The sequence below is a fragment of the Chinchilla lanigera genome, unplaced genomic scaffold (assembly GCF_000276665.1).
Source record: "Chinchilla lanigera isolate Chin_1 unplaced genomic scaffold, ChiLan1.0 scaffold00066, whole genome shotgun sequence".
NCBI lineage: Eukaryota > Metazoa > Chordata > Mammalia > Rodentia > Chinchillidae > Chinchilla > Chinchilla lanigera.
In genome coordinates, this window is record NW_004955467.1 from 649,306 (window position 1) to 666,924 (window position 17,619).

The window sequence follows — 17,619 nt, forward strand, 5'->3', positions numbered from 1 at the left end:
TGACAAAACCCAAAACCCAGAGCTGTAATCCAGTACTTGGGCAGCTGAGGCAGGAGGATTGCCATGAATTTGAGGGCAACATGGGCTAAATAGTGACTTCAAGACCAGACTAAACTACATAATGAGACCCTGCCTCAACCACACACTCAAATCCAACATCCATTCATGATATAAACCATGCAGAAAACAGGTATAGAAGGACCTCATGTCAATCTGATAAAAGCCACTTACGACAAACCTACTGCCAACACCCTAGTAAATGGGGAAAAACCAGAAAGCTATTCCTCTAAAATCAGAAACAGAATATGGATGTCAATATAGTGTTGTATCAGTCAGGGTTTACTAGAGAAACAGATATAACACAAGATACAGAAATGTACAAGAAAGTACAAGTTTAGCTTATGATGGTCAGCCACAGAGTCGGGTGAGGAAGCATGTGGAGGGTGTGGGGACTGAAGGATTCAGTCCGAGGCCTGGAGCTCACTGCACTGTCTGTGCAAGTCCATATTGGGAGGCCAATGGGGCTGCGATGGAAGGCTGAAGAATCTATGCCAGAAGGCTAAAGAGCCTACACCAGAAGGCTGAAGAGTCCCAGTCAGAAGCCAAACAGTCTGCCCTGGAAGCCAGGAGACGCCCCCCAAGCTGAAGGCGAAGACTGGATCTCCTGCAAAGAACTAGCAATCAGTCCTTCCTCATTCTCTTTTTTTGTATGCAGGCTACCTGTGGGGGAGCGGGGGAGTCCCTCACACCCACAGCATCTCCGTGCCCGCCTCCTGCACAGGCTCAGGATGATACAAAATAAAGACCCTGGTCCCCTGCTCAGTCACACAGTTTACCTTCTAAACTTCTCACACTAACACAGTGAACAGCATCCCAGACCAAGAAGGGTGTGTCCTTTTCTCCCCAGGATGCAGAACTGCTGAGAAACTTAGTTAAGCTTCTAGACTTTTCAAGTTGACACAATGTATCAACCATTACAAGTGTCCATTCAATATAGTAATTGAAACGTTAACCAGGGCAATCAGGCAAGAGAAATAAATAAAAGAGATGTCTAGGAAAGGAGAAGTCAAATTATCCTCTACATAGAAGACCCAAAGAATTCTACCAAAGGCCTCTTAAAATTAACCAAATTTAATAGTGTATCAGGATAGAAAATCAACACATAAAAGTTAATAGCATTCCTGTGCACCAATGATGAACTCATTGAGAAAGAAATTAGGAAAACAGTACCATTCACCATAGCATCAAGAAAAATTAACTACTTAGAAATTAACCTAACCAAGGAAGTGAAAGACCTCTACAACAAAAACTACAGTCCTCTGAAAAAGGAGATTGAACAAGACCTTGGGAAATGGACAGATGTCCCCTGTTCCTGGATAGGCAGAACCAATATAGTAAAAATAGCCATATGTCCAAAACTAATATACAGATTCAGCTCTTTCCGTAAGCAGCCTGAAATGACCTATGAAAATGGTTTGCTACTTTCTTGACCCAGAAAACCCCACAAAATCATGCAAATCAAGGGGCTCAAATCTTCATGTTCACTTTAAGAACATTCGTGAAACTGCCCAGGCCATCAAGGGTATGCATATCAGAAAGGCCACCACATATGTGAAGGATGTCACACTAAAGAAGAAATGTGTCCCATTCCAGTGTTACAATGGTGGTGTTGATAGGTGTGCCCAGGCCAAATGGTGGGGCTGGGCACAAAGTCGGCAGCCAAAAAAAGTGCTGAATTTTGCAGAGAGTAATGCTGAACTTAAGGATTTAGAGGTTGATTCTCTGGTCATTGAACGTAACCAGGTGAACAAAGCACCCAAGAGGCGTTGCTGTACTTACAGAGCTCAGGGCCAGATTAACCCATACATGAGCTCCCCCTGCCACACTGAGGTGATTCTTACTGAAAAGAACAAATTGTTCCTAAACCAGAGGAGGATGTTGCACAGAAGAAAAGACACTCCAGAAGAAGCTGAAGACACAAAAACTTATGGCATGGGAATAAATGAAGCATAAAATAAATGCAAACAAAAGTAAAAAAACCCCTAATGTACAGATTCAACACACTTCCAATCAAAACACCAACAGTATTTCTCACAGAACTAGAGGAAACAGTTCTAAAATTCAAATGGAACCGTAAGAGACCCAGAATAGCAAAGCAATCCTGAGTAACAACAGCAAAGCAGGAGGAAGCACAGTCCTGGACTTCAAGTAACATTATAAAGTCACAGTGATGAAAGCAACATGGTACTGGTACAAAAACAGAAATGTGGATCAACGGCACAGAATAGAAGATGCAGAAACAACCCCAGGCATGTCCAGCTACCTGCTCTCTGACAAAGGGGTCAAAAACATGTATCTACAGTTACATCCTCCACTGAAGTCTCGAACCCCTCAAAGTCATTCATGAGGGTTGGAATCAACTTCGTCCAAACTCCTGTGGACACTGTGACCTCCTCCTATGAATCTGGAATGTTCTTAATGGCATCCAGAGTGGCGAGTCCCTTCCAGGTTTTCAATTTACTTTGCCCAGATCAATCAGAGGAGTCCCTCCCTATGGTAGCTATAGCCTTACGAAATGTATTTTATATATATATATATATATATTGAGGCTAGAAAGTCTACTTCTTGATCCACAGGCTGCAGAATGGATGCTGTTGGCAGGCATGAAAACAACATTAATCTCACTGCACATCTCCATTGGAGCTCTTAGGTAACCAGGTGCACAGTCAACGAGCAGTAATATTTTGAAATGAATCTTTTTTCCCCTGAGCAGTAGGTTCCAAAGGTGGGTTTAAAATATTCATTAAATCATGTTATAAACAGATGTGTGTCATCGAGGCCTTGCTGCTCCGGTTATAGGCAGAGTGGATTTATATGGTTCCTAAGGGCCTCAGGACTGTCAGGATGGTCAGTGCTCCTTGGCTTCAACTTAGGTCACCAGCAGCCTTAGCCCTAGCAGAGCCGGCCTGTCCTTTGAAGCTTTGAAGCCAGCCATTGGCTCCTCTCTAGCTATGAAAGTGCTAGACAGCATCTTATTCCAACATAAAGCCTCTCATCTACACTGAAAACCTGCTGTTCAGTGCAGCCACTTTCACCAGAGATCTTGGGGGGACCTGCGGGGTGGCCCTGCAGCCCTTCCATCGGCACTTGCTGCCTCCACTTGCACCTGGGTGCCGTGTGAAGCCTTCTTTCCTTATTCCACATAACCTGACCTCCGCTGGCTCTAGACTCATCTTCTGAAACTTCCTTGTCTCTCAGCCTTCATAAAGATGCAGACAGCTAGAGTCTTGGTCTAGATTAGTCTTTGACTTAAGGGAAAGTTGTGGCTGACTGGTTCTTTTACCGGCACACCGGAACTTTATTCCAGCAATGAGGCTGTTTTGCTTTTTGTGTCCACTGGAGTAGCACTTTCAATTCTATGTAAGAATTTTTGCTCTGCATGCACAATTTGGGTAATTGTTTGACACAAGAGACCTTGCCTTCGATCTATCTCTGCTTTCCACATGCCTTCCTCACTGAGTTTAATCATTTCTAGCTGTTGATTTAAAATGAAAGATGTGTGACTCCTTTTTTCGCTTGAGCACTCAGCGGCCATTGCAGGGTTACTAATTAGCCTCATTTCGGTGTTGTATCTCAGGAAATGGAGAGGAAAGCAAGAGAGGCAGAAGGGCTCACACAGTATACAGCGCCAAGCTCTGTGTCTTCTGTGGACGGGGTGTGGCTCCTCTGTATGGTAACAACAGAAACGAAGACTCCTGGGCACACGTCACCACAACAGGTGTAATAGTAACAAAAAAGTTTGAAATAGTGTAAGAGTGGCCAAAATGTGGCCTGAAGACACAGTGAGAACATGCTGTTGGGAAAACAGCCCTGATGATTTTGCTCAACCTGAGATTGTGACAACCTTCAACTTGTAAAACACTTGATATCTGCAAAGTTTAGTAAAAGGAGGTATGTCTGCACACAGAGCAGAGTCAGGACTAGGACCCAGCGTGGCTGATGACCAGCACTGGGTCATTCGTAATTTAACTATAACACAATTAATTTCAATTACTGCTGCTGTTACCAGCACTACCTCTACCATTCCAACCGCCACCACCGTTACCACCCACCACAGCAACCACCGATAACCACCCCCATAACCGCTCCCTCCACAGACTTTGCTGCTGGCACCCGTTAGTAACAGCGTCCTGTGCTGCGCAGGCCTCACTGGTAAGAGACCTCGGCCTGTGAGGTGGGTGGCACGCCCATATCACAGGTCAGAACACGAAAGCCCAGAGAGCTGAGGGGACCTGACCTGCCACCCATTCCTTGGCCTCTCAGGGTTAGACCAGGCATCACATAAGATAAGAGCAGTCACCCATTCTCCTCAGGAGGATGTCAGGGCTCAAAGACACCACCTGGGGACCTCTGGGACTGAGAGGTAGAAAGGGACCTCTCCCGGCCCCTCTTCCCATGGTGCGCACCTCAAGACTGCTATCAGGAATATACTTAAAAAGAATTTCTCTCCACCGTGGAGGGCTCCTCGGGCAAGGCCCAGCCTCTCGAGGCCTGCACTGTTCATCTGCACATGACGTGCCCTTTCTCGGGGCTGAGGGAAGGGTGGGGCTTGGGAAGGAGCTGGCACCATTTGGGCCAAATCACATGTCTCTTATCAAGGGGAGTGGACAGGCTTATGAACTAGGGCGAGCCTAAATCCCTGGGGCACCTGATAAAAATAAAGACAGCCCAAGCTCCACATGGTCCTCTTTGCCTCTGGATTCTGACCCAGCAGCTCTGGGAGGTAGTCAGGCAGCGCTGTGATTCTACTGTTCAAGGGATGGCCATCAGGCGAGATTTAAACAGATGCCCTAAGAATAAGCTGGACCTGGTTCCCGTCTCAAGTGCCCACCCTGAGAGCCCAGTTGGCAGCCGCCCGAGTTCTCTCACCCATATGCCCACGGCCACATTCAGGGCAAAGTAGACAGCGATGACCACAATGTCAGTCACACTCAGCTGCTGCCCCGGAGCATGGAGGTCCCCAGTGGTGTTGTCAGCAGTCATCTTGCAGCAGTCCCCAGCGCTGAGCCCGAGTGTCTGTGGACAAACCAGGTCAGAAAGGAGTTTCAGTCCAGGGATTAATTGATCATTAAACTGAGCGGAGTTGGTGGCATCTGTAGCCCACGATGTGGCTGCGTGCAGAGTGATTGCTTCAAAGTGCAGTTCCAGCTCCTTCGCCCTTTCGTGAAGAGCAAATTCCAGAGCGCAGGAGTTGGAGTGAGCTTCCCGAAAGGAAGAGGGGGTGGGGGCTTCCTTAATCTCAGAGAGTGTCGGGGAGAGAACAAAGGAATTGAGTAGCTGCAAAGGAATCTGAAGACCAGGCAGCACACCTGTAATCCCAGCACTGAGGAAGCTGAGGCAGGAGGATTGTTGCAAGTTAGAGGCCAGCCTGGCCTACACAGTGAGACCCTGCTTAAAAAAAAAAAAGAATCTCAAATAGTCCCAGAAAGAAAAGGCTGCATTGTTAAACAGGTAGTTTGGCCTGTACTTAATTTGTAGAAGATACCTGGCCACTGGGATAGGTGCCCTCTTCTGGGGACATTGTTGGATGGGAAGCTATGGCCATCAGACTGTGAGTGCCTGAGGCGGACTTAGGATGGTGGTGCCTGTATGACAGTTTACCTCTGGCAATGAAGTGCCAGTCTCAGAAAGAGACTGTCAGTCTCCACGACTGACAGTAAGTCCTGCTGCCAACATTTTTGCCCTTTTCCCGGCCCGCTGAAAGGCGGAGTCATTCTACCTGACCACCCATTTGGCCCCTCTTAGTCTGCCTGGGACATTTGGGTGGGGCACCCAGTGCTGTCAGACCCCGAGGACCTTGTGTCGTCGCTCTGTACATGCTCCCATTTAGGCTGCTATTCTATGCTCAAAGTAACCATGTGGCCTAAGGAATGTCTCATCCCACTCAAGGGAACAGAGCTGCCTGTCTATGCAGCCGCTTAATGGGCAAAGCGGGATTCAGATCTTGCCCCAGGTGACAGGGACAACTCTGGTTCTGTTTGGGTTCTGTCAGGCCTTGGTTAGATCTGGCCCCTCGCCCTGCCCTGCTCACTCTTTTGTCCAGCAACGCAGAACAAGGCTTTGCAAAGTATGTTTAACCAGACTCGCAGCTCATCCAGAGAGGCACGAGTGAGCGGCTGTTGCCGGGAACACGCTGGCCTGCAAGCCTAACTGTGCCTGTTACTCAGCAACTCTGAGGTGGGCAAAGATTAATTCTACCCCTGTAGGACCAGACAGAGGAGGGAAATGTCACTGCTCAGGGCAGGCTCAGGCTGCCCTTTTCCAGTTATGTTTGCTTCCCACCACCTCGCTTCAGAAAGTTCTACTTCCCAGATGATTGTTTGAAAAGTATTGTAAATCAAAAGCTTGTTTGCACCAGCCTAAAGGACCCAGCTGGATAATATCCAGATTTATTAAGACGATCTCAGTCTCAGAGGGAAACAAACCACATACAGATAACCATGTCCCTGTCTTATCCAAAGTCCTGGAGACAGGAAGATGGAGTTTGCTGATTCTGCCCAGAAAAGTAGGCACAGTGACAAGGTGGCAGCAGAACAGAGGGAGAAATACTACATGAACCCAGGCATATCCCAGGGGGAGGAGTGTCACCCTGCACCCAGCCAACCCACACACCCCTCACCCAATTCCATGAGACATAGTATGATATACCAGGAGACAGAGCTTCTGGCTTACAGGTAAGTTGTAAAGAAGAAGGCTTTGTATGGTGTGGTGGTACATATCACACTTTTAGCACCCAGGAGGCTGAAGCAGGAAGATTATGAGTTTGAGACCAGCTTAGGCTACATAGAATTATCAAGTTTAAGGCTAGTTTAAACTACATAGCAAGACCCTGTCTCAAAACAAACTAAAATGTTAGGCATGGTGATGCTTGCCTCTAATCCCAGCACTTGGAAGACTGAGGCAGGAGGTTTTAGCCCAGGGTTGCAGCCTGGGCTACATAGTTCAAGACCAGCTTAAACTACACAGTGAGACCCTGTCTCAAGAAAAAAAAAAAAGATAAGGGTTTTTTAGCTCCGAGTTCTAGAGTTTCAAAGGTCCAAGGTCAACAGTTGTAGCTGGATAAACTCAAAGAGATGCACACTAAGGCACGTTATGGTTATGTTATCAAAATATCAAGACACAAAGAATCTTAAAAGCAGTAATAGAGAAGCTACTTGTCATATACAAGGAATGCTCAAGAAAATAAGCATGAATTTCTCACTAGAAATCAAAAGGCATTGAGATAACAGTTCAAAATGAAAGTTAAAATATTTGTAAATGAAGCCAGGCATGATGGTGCACACCTGTAATCCCAGCACTCTGGGAGGTTGAGGCAAGAAGATGCCAAGTTTGAGCCCAGCCTGGGTGATCTGAACTTAGTGAGATGCTGTAACAAAACAAAACAAAAAAATGGAAGGAGCTTGAGCTTGGTATGTAGTGCAGTGATAAGGCCCTGAGTTTAACCTCTACTACTGCTATTACTCCTGAGGGGGGAGGGGAAGAGGAGGGAGAGAAAGAAAAAGAAAGAAAGAAAGGAAGGAAGAAAAGGAAACCAATAATTTTTTATCTGGCAAAAATGTACTAAAGATTGAAGGAGAAATTAAGACATTGCCAGATTTAAAAAAAAAAAACAACTAAGTGCAATGGTTAATATTGATCCTCAACTTGATTGGATTAAGAGAGGTCTAGAGAGGTGTCTGTATTGTGGGGATATTAACCCCACAGATGCATTACACATTGATGAACAGCTGAGTTGAGGTGGGGCCTAGTTAGAGGAGGTGGGTCACTAGCCTGATGGCTTAGAAGAATGCATCTTTTCTTAGGCTCTTTCCCTTTCACTCTGCTTCCTGGCTAGAATGAGGCAAGCAGTTTCCTCCACTGTACTGTTTCACCATGCTGTTTCTGCCTTGGGGTGAGCCAATCATGGACCGAAACCTCTGAGACTGTGAGCTAAAAACAACCCTTTTACTTTTTTAAGTTATGTATGTCTGGTATTTTGTCCCAGCAACAGAAAGGTGACAAATACACTAAGGCAGTTTGTTATTATTAAACCTGCCCTACAAGAAACAAACACTAAATGTAGCATTTGGACCTAAAATGAAAGAACTCAAGAGACAGCCAGGCATGGTGGTGCACGCCTGTTATACCAGCACTCAGTAGGCTGAGGCAGGAAAATCACTGTTTCAGGCCAGACTAGGCTACAAAGTGAGTTCAAGGCCAGCCTGAACTGCACAGCAAAAACCTGTCTGAAAAAGACAAATTTACCAAGAGAAGCAGAAAGCCATAAAAAGGGAGCTATTTAAGTAAAAATAAAAGCCACTATTATATTTTTGGTTTGTAACTCCTTTTTTTTTTCCTGAATGACTGAGAACTCAAATGCATAGACTAGCAATTAGATTAATGGGCACACAATGCATAAAAATAGAATCTGTGCCGATACTATTTAGAAGGAAGGCTAGAGATGTATAGAAATAGTGTTTGTATACAATTGAAATTAAGTCTGTGTTACTCAAGTTAGATTATTATAAGTTTAAGATGTCCTTGAAATCCCTAAAGTAACCATGAAGAAAATAATTAGAGAATATATAAAAAGAAAAGTGGGGTGGGAATGCAGACTGGTGAAACCACTGTGGAAATCAGTTTGGAGATTCCTCAGCAAACTAGGTCTACAGGTCCCATCCAACCAAGCTATCCCCCTGCTGGGTATTTTCCCAGAAGATCTAAAAACATCATATCACAGTGATGTATGTGCACCTATGTTCATAGCAGCACAATTTGCAATTGCTAAGATGTGGAAGCAACCCAAATGTACATCCACTGAGGACTAGATAAGAAAATTGTGGTACTTGTATATAATGGAATATTACTCAGCTGTAAAGAAAGATAAACTCGAGGCTTTTATAAGTAAATGGTCACAACTAGAGACCATACTCATAAGTGAAATAAATCAAACATACATGTGCAAGCACCACATTGTTTCACTAGTGTAAAACCTGAAAGAGTTAATTTAAACTAGGAGGTATGATAGACATTGTGAAATGATAGGAAAGCACTCAAAGCTAAAGGGCAACTGGGATGTGGGAAAAGAGAAGGGAAAGAAGGAGAAAGTGTGTATGTATGTATAGGCAGGATAGTCAACATGGCTGTTCTACTGTCTTGTATTTCTTTGCTGAAAGAAACTGTCAATGAGTCCTTGGTTGATAAGCATTGCATGTCTATATTTGTTTTCATGAGAAACCACTTTGAAGATATCAATCTGTAATACAACAAGCATTGTTAATTCCCTACCACTTTGTTGGTAACTCCGTACTGTCTTAACTGTTCCTTTGCTATTCTGTAAAATGTTGTCTGTCTGTTAATATTTTCCTCCTTTTAATTTTAAAATTAAAAAAAAAAAAAGGAAAGTGGAAGGAATGAAAATAGACTACTATAGGAAAAATTTTAAAACTCAACTGTCCAAAAAGGCAACAATGGAAGAATTGAGAAGCACAAATAATGTATTTTAGCCCTTTCGGCTGGCACCCGGTCTTCCAGTAATTTGCCAAAGTGACGAACACTAACGGAAAGAGGAGGGGATCCCAGTGCATGTCCAGGCCTTTTAGAAAACACAGTGTTGTTCCTCTGGCCATGCACATGAGAATCTACAGAAAGGGCGATACTGTAGACATCAACGGAAGGGGTGCAGAAAGGAATGCTGCACAAATGCTACCACGGCAAAACAGGAAGAGATTACAGTGTTACCCAGCATGCTATTGGCATTGTTGTACACCAGCAAGTTAAGGGTAAGATATTTCCCAAGAGGATTAATGTACGTTTTGAGCATATTAAACACTCAGAGAGTCAAGATAGCTTCCTGAAATGTGTCAAGGAAAGTGATCAGAAAAAGAAAGAAGCCAAGGAGAAAGGTACCTGGGTTCCGCTGAAGGGCCAGCCTGCCCTGCCCAGAGAAGCACACTTCATAAGAACCAATGGGAAGGAGCCTGAGTTGCTGGAACCTGTTCCCTATGAATTCATGGCATAAGCTGGGCATGTAGATCTTCCATTCAGCACCTAATTGGCAGCTGGGTGTTCTAGGCCATACTTAAAAATAAGAAATCATCCTGTGTTGTAAGGGTGGTTTTCTTCATTGAACAGGTGTGTGGTGCCTTTATCTCAGAAACAAGTATCTGGAGCAGATTTTCATCCTAACTAGTTAGTTGTGTCAGATCTTTACTCTTCAGTGTTTCTCTTGCAAAAGGATATTGCTGAGGTATCATGTAGGTGTATACCCAAATGGTCAAGTATTTATAAAATATTTATATTGGCTTGAAGATCCTATACATCACCATGGGGAAAAGATGTATCAAAATAAATGGAAGTCACTTCGGTTAAATAAATGGAAGTTGATTTCAGTTAAATAAATTGTTTAAAGCAAAAAATCCACAGATAAGTGATAGAAGAAAATTCTTTCTGACCAGTAATTACTATAATGTAAATGGATTAAACTGTTCAATTAAAAGAAAGAGATTGTCAGAATGGCTAAAAACTATAATTCAGCAATATGCTGTTCACAAGAGGCTACTTTTAAATCCAAATACAAAAAATGAAAGTTTAAAAATATATAGTCTATGCAAATACTAAGCAAGTAGGGCAGGAATGGCTATAAGATTCCCTAGCAACATATTTTTTTTTTCTTTTTGAGACAGGGTCTCACTATGCAGTTAATGCTGGGCTTAAACTCACTTGGTTGTTGGTCTCAGATTCACAAAGATCCTCCTGCCTCAGCCTTCTGAGTACTGGGATTACAGGTGTGTGCCACCACACCTGGTTTGACAAAGTATTCTTTAAGTCAACAAAGATTGTAAAAGACAAGTTTTTTGTTTGTTTGTTTGTTTGTTTGTTTTGGTACCAGGAATCAAACTCACAACCTCACGTTTGCCAAGCAGGCTCTGTGCTGCTGAGCTAAATCCCCAGCCCCAAAGAAGGCTATTATATATCGATAAAAGGACCAATTTATCAAGACATAACAATTACAAACATATGCACACAAAGCAATAGTACTCCAGAATATTTGAAGCAAAAACTGACAGGAGCTGGGATGTAGCTCAGTTGTAGAGTGCATACATGAGGTTCTAGATTCAAAACCCAGCCACTCCCAAAACAAACAACAACAAAAAAGAATCCAAGCCAGGTATCATGGGCAAGGGCCGATAGTCCCAGCTACTTGGGAGGCTTAGGCAAGACAGTCACTTGAGCCCAGAGTTCTGGGCCAGCCTACGCAACACAGTGAGACTGTCTCTTAAATAAATAAAAATTTAGCTGGGCATGGTGGTGCACACCTGTAATCCCAGCACGCAGGAGGCTGAGGCAGGAGGATTGTTACAAATTTGAGACCAGCCTGAGCTACAAAGTGAGCTTAAGGCCAGCCTGAACTGCATAGTGAGACCCTGTCTAAAACAAAACAAACAAAAAAACTTGACAGAGTCAAAGGGAGAAATAGACAATTCTACAATAATAGTTAGATTTCAGTACCTCTCAATAATGAATCTAACAACTAGACAGAAAAATAATAAGAAAATTAAGTACTTGATCAGCAGTAAGCCAGTTAGATTGCACATATGTACAATAAACAGCTCAACAGCAGCAAAACATATACTTTTCTCAAGTGCATGTGAAACAGTCTCCCACATAGCCATATGTTAGGTCACAAAACAAAGACTAAAATTATGCAAAGTATTTTCAGATTCTAATGAATGAAATAAAAATCAATAATTCTAAAAGTGGAAAATTTATAAATATGTAGAAACGTCTTACTCTTAAAGAAGAAAATATACAGGAAATTAGAAAGCACGTTGAGATAAATGAAAAGGAAAACACCATATTTAGATCTTATGGTATGATGGGGATATAGCTCAGCAGCACAGTGCCTGCTTGGCAAGCATGAGGTCATGGGTTCAATTCCTGGTACCAAAAAAAAGAAAAAAAGAAAGAAAAAAGATCTGATGGTATGTAGTAAGGTTGTACACAGAAGAAACTTAAAATTATAAAACTTTTGTTACTGTAATTTGTTTAAATTATAATTTGTTTAAATTATAATTTGTTAAAATTATAAACTTTTGTTCAACTTTTGTTACTGTAACAAAATATCTGAGGTAGTCAACTCAAAGAGGAAAGGTTTGTTTTGGGTCAGGGGTTCAGAGATTTCAGTTCATGACGGGTGGACACCACTGCTTTTGCACCTGCAGTGAGGGAGAACGTCATGACGGGGAGTGTTTGGTGGAGCAAACTGTTCACCTCATGGCAGCTGGGAAGCAAAAAAGAAGAGCAGAAGAGACTGGTGTCTCACAGCCCCTTTCAAAGCAGGCCCCAGGTGACCCAAAACTTTCCACTAAGCCTGCTGGCTCTTGCTCTCCCACTGTTTCCCAATACTGCCGTGCTGAGGATCAAACATGTGGGTGCTTGGGGGACAGTCCTGACCCAGACTGTAATATAGAATTCTGCACTTGATCCCCAAAGCATCATATCCTGTTCACAGTGCAGAAGGTATTTAGTCCATCTCCAGATGTTCCCAGTCTTAACTGTTTAGCATTGCTCAGAAGTCCAAGTCCAAAATCTCCTCTCAGACTCAAGGCAAACTCTTAATTGTGAGCCTCTGTAAAATCAAATGAAGTCACACACTTCCAAAATACACAGGGTAAGTAACACCTAATTTTAAAAAGAAGAAAGACCTCAAATTAATAATCAAATTGTACACCTGAAGGGCCAAAAAAGAAGAGAAAGTAAAATTCAAAGCTAGCAGAAAGAAGGCAATAATAAAGATTAGAGGGGAGATAGACACAAAAGAAGAAGAAAATAGAGAAGAAAAGCTTGCTTGTTTGAAAAGATCAACGAAATTGATTTGGTACTTTGGAAAGGTCCAAAATTGGTCTTTTAAAAAAATCAACAGAGACTGACAGATCTTTAGTTGGATTGATTAGGGGAAAAAGGAAATTCAAGGATTATAGAGAATGCCGTAAAAACTGTATGCCATTAAATTGAATAACCTAGAGGAAATAGACTCCTAGAAACACAGCAACTACTAAAACTGACTCAAGGAGAAATAGAATATCTGAATTCACTGATTCAAGTGAGAAGATTGAGCATACCTGTGTACACCTATAATCCCAGCTACTTGGGGCTGAGGCAGGAGCATCAAAAGTTTGAGGCCAGCCTGAGCAACTTAGAGGGACCCTGTCACAAAATAAAATTTATAGAAGACCTGGAAATGTAGCTCAGTGGTAGAGCACCTGGTTAGCATGAGAGAGGTCCACGTTCAATCTTCACTACCACAAAAACAACAAAACCGAACCAATGTGAAACCCAATCAAAACTGATAAAGAAAACTGCAGAACCAGATAACTTCACTGATGATTTCTATCAAATGTTTAAACTATTAACACAAATTATTAATGCACTCCCAAAAAATTGAGAGAAGGAGGTGCTTTCTAATTTATTCATTAAGGCCAGTATCACCTTAATACCTAAGCAGGGCAAAGACATCACAAGAAAAGGTCAATATCCTTCATAAGTACAGAGGCAAAACTCACAACAATACATACATCTAGCAATATAGCAGAAGGAATGTACACTGTTGGAGACCACTACAAAGTGGCTCTGAGCAGGATTTAATATTAACCAATTGGCTTTCCGTGTCTACTTGTGAGTTGTCTGGTTTAGGCACCTTGTCTGGGGATGGGCAGTGGACTCATAGTAAGTAAACCTCTGTGAGTCACTGGTCACCTTGAGGCCTGTATTGGCCTGTGAAGCTGTGACTCCTCAAAGGACAAAATAAGGCCACAGCGGAGGACATCTGGCTCCAACCCCAGTTAACTAAAAGGAGACTGTAGCTGCAGGCACCTCACTCCTGCTATGAAGGCCTTCTTGGAGTTAACATAGTTCTCCTAAATTAATGTAATATATTACTTGGAAAAGTCCTGCCCAGATTCCCACATTTTCTTCAGTATCCCCCTCCTTTGTTTGTAAAGCAAATAAATATGGGCTGGCCAGAGAACTCTTTGTCTAAATTCAGAGAATATTGAAGCTGTAAGAGAGTGAGATCCTCCCAGAGCCCTGAAATCATTTCAGCTGTCTCATTTATTTAAGCCTTCGCTGTCCACTCACTTGGGAGACTGCAGGCCTGACCAACCTCAATAGCTAAGGGTTATTTGACCTGATAGTACACCACAGCTAAGTGGGATTTATGCCAGGAATGCAAGGGTGCTTCAACATACAAAATCATTTGGTTTAATGCACCATGTTAACAGAATGAGTAGGGAAAAAAAAACCCATATGATTATCTCAATTAATGCAAAGTTCGGCAAAATCCAACAGCCTTTACGATAAAAAAGGACTCAATAAATAGGAATAAAAGGGAACTTCCTAAACAGGAGAAAGTCCACATGTGAAAAACATAGCTAACATTAAATTCAATGACAAAGGACTGAAAATGTTTCATCTTAGATAAGGAACAAAACAAGCATGTCCACTTTTACCACTTCCAGTCAACCCAGCACTAAGACTAATAGCCAGAGCACCTAGACACAAAGAAGGAATAAGATATCCAAACCAGAATGGAAGAAATAAAATTATCTCTATGTACAGACAACATGACTTAGAGATAATATGTATAGACCTAAAGAACACAAATACAAAGCAAGTTCTAAAAATTCAGTAAAGTTTCAAGATACAAAATCAACACTCAAAAAATCAATTATATTTCTAAACAAAACACAAATAATCAAAAAAGGAAATTAAGAAAACATTTCTATTTATAATAGCATAAAAACATGTGAATAAATTTAACCAATGAGGTACAAGACCTGTACAATAAAAACTAAAAAAGTACTCTGAAATAAATTAAAGACCTAAGCAAGATGAACAGAGTGGGACGTGCTTGTAATCCCACTACTCCAAAGCTGAGTCAGGAGGATCACAAATTCAGGCCCCACTTGAGCAGTTTCGTGTCTTAGTAAGACTCTGTCTCCAAATAAAATTTAGAAGAGAAAAAGAGCCAGGTGTAGTGCATGTCTGCAATCCCAGCACTCAGGAAGCTGAAGCAGGGCTGGGGATATATAGCTCAGTGGTATAAACGTGTGCCTGGTAAGTGAAAGGTTGTGAGTTTGATCCCTGGTACTGCAAAAAAGAAAAAAAAATTTAGGAAACTGAGGCAGGAGGATTGCCAAGAGTTTGAGGCCAGCCTGGGCTACTCGTGTGTTCAAGGCCAGTGTGGACTACACAGTGAGACCCTGTCTCAAGGAAACAAAAATAAAAAATTTTAAAAGGCCTAGGGATATATCTCAGTGCAAAAATCCTGGGATCAATCCTCAGTAAGGAAAAAATAGACCTAAATAAATGGTAACATGATCCATGCTCATGGGTTAGAAAACTCATTATTAAGATGTCAGCATTTCATTTGGAGATTGTTCATTGCTGGTGTATAGAGACATAACTAATTTCTGTTGATCTGCAATCCTGCAACTTTGCCAAACTTATTTATTATTGGTAATGATTTTTGTTTTATTTCATGTAGATTCTTTGGTATTTCCAATATATAGTTTTTAAAAATAGTTTTAGTTCTTTTTCATTCCAATCTGTATAACTTTCTATTTCTTGCTTACTTCCTCTAGCTAGAACTTTCATTATAATTTTGTCTCTTTTTTTTTGGTACCGGGAATCAAACTCAGGACCTTGTGCTTGCCAGGCAGGTGCTTATGCTGCTGAACTATATCCCCAGCCCTATATTATAATTTTGAATAGAAGCAGTGAGAGAGAACATTATGTTTTGTTCCTGATTCTGGAGAAAGTTTCAGTCTTTCAGTACAAGCAAAATCCCAGATCAAAGGGCACCAACTGGTCTCTCCTTTTGGCATACAGATGATAATCTCATTGTGTCCTCACAGTGTGTGTGTGTGTGTGTGTGTGTGTGTGTGTGTGTAGAGACCAAAATCACACTCTTTCTTGTCTCTTCTTCCAAGGGCGCTAATGCTATCAGATAAGGGTACCATTCTTATGACCTCATTTAACTTTACCTCCATAAAAGGCCTTATCTCTAAACATAATCAAATTGGTATTAGGGCTTCAATATATGAATTATGGGGAAAGGGAAGACAGAAACAGTGAGCCTGTAGCACTTCTCTTTAACTTTTCCAAAGAGTTTAAGAAGAATTTGTGTTAATTCTTTAAACATGTGGTATAATTCTCTTTTTTTTTTTTTGGCACCGGGAATCAAACTCAGGACCTTGCGCTTGCCAGGCAGGCACTTATGCCGCTGAGCTATCTCCCTGGCTTATGGTATAATTCTCAAGAGAAATCATCGGGTCCTGGGCCTTTCTTTGTCAGTTTTTGTCTTTTTGAGACAGGGTCTCACTATGCAGTCCAGGCTGGCCTCGAACTCACCACTATGTAGCCCAGGCTGGGCTCAAACTCACAGTGATCCTCCTGCCTCAGCCTCCCACAGTGCTGAGATTACAGGAGTGCACCACCACACCCAGCTCTTTGTCAGTTTTTGATTGTTGATTTAATCTCATTATTATGATCCCATTCAAATTTTCTATTTCTTTTTTTATTAGTATGTGTTTGTAGTACATAATGATTACATTTACTATAAGAAATTGGTACATGTACATAATAAATCTTAATTCTTTTAATTTCCCCTTCAGCTCTCTCCACCCCCATTGCATCTTTCCTGCTTTTATTTCCTCTCTTCCCACCACCATCCATCCATCTCTTGATCCCTATCCCCTTTGAGAAAAATCTATCTCCTTACTTCCTATTGTATATCTTTTATTTTGCTCTTTATTTATAATTCAGTTTCTCATATAAGAGAAATCATGTGATATTTAAACTTTCTGTGTGTGTGTGTGTGTGTGTGTGTGTGTGTGATTTATTTTACTTACCATTATGGTCTCAAGGTGTATACATTTTGCTACAAATGTCTTAAGTTTATCCTTCTTTATGGCAAAGTAGTACTCCACTGTGTATAAATACATTTTATTTGTCCATTCATCTGTTGATGGATATATAGGCTGTTTTCAACATTCAGCTATTATTATTATTTTTTTTAATTTTGTTTTGTTTTTCTTCTGGTACCAGGAATTGAACGCATGACCTTGTGCTTTCCAGGCAGGTACTTTGCCACTGAGCTAAATCCCCAGCCCCCCAACATTCAGCTATTATTAATTGTGCTGCTATAATTATACATATACACAATTCACTGTAATATGTCGTAACTCTTTTGGGAAGATTATTAGAAGAATAGCTGAGTTGAATGAAATACCTATCTTTAGTTTTTTGAGGAATCTCTACTAATTTCCATTATGGTTGTACTAGCCTACATTCCCAACAATGTGAAAGGGTTGCTTCTTCCCTGCAGCCTTTGCCAGCACTAGTTATTGTCTGATTTTTTGACAATGGTCATTCTTTCTGGGGGAAGAAGAACCTGAGAGTTGTTTTAATTTGCATTTCTCTTATGGCCAGAAATGTTGAACATTTCTTCATGTATTTATTGGCAAATTATATTTCTTCTTTTGAGAAATGTCTATTCATTTCACTCACCCACTTTTT

The 17,619-nt window shown here is 41.7% G+C and overlaps 1 protein-coding gene and 2 pseudogenes across 4 annotated transcripts in view; 2 read left to right on the plus strand and 1 right to left on the minus strand.

Annotated features, from left to right (window-relative positions):
• Positions 1–5,136, minus strand: part of Slc5a10 (solute carrier family 5 (sodium/sugar cotransporter), member 10) — a 73,322-nt gene extending 68,186 nt beyond the window's left edge. The window contains exon 1 of one of the 4 annotated variants that reach the window (XM_005399284.2): positions 4,930–5,136. In XM_005399284.2, coding sequence (XP_005399341.1) covers positions 4,930–5,043 — 114 coding nt within the window. In that variant the 5' untranslated portion in view covers positions 5,044–5,136. The remainder of the gene's footprint in view (positions 1–4,929) is intronic. The other 3 variants (XM_005399285.2, XM_005399280.2, XM_005399282.2) reach the window with 3 other exon arrangements.
• LOC106150175 lies at positions 1,471–2,002 on the plus strand (annotated as a pseudogene).
• Positions 5,137–9,576: 4,440 nt separating the features above from the next.
• On the plus strand, positions 9,577–10,060 carry LOC106150177 (annotated as a pseudogene).
• Positions 10,061–17,619: the final 7,559 nt, after the last annotated feature.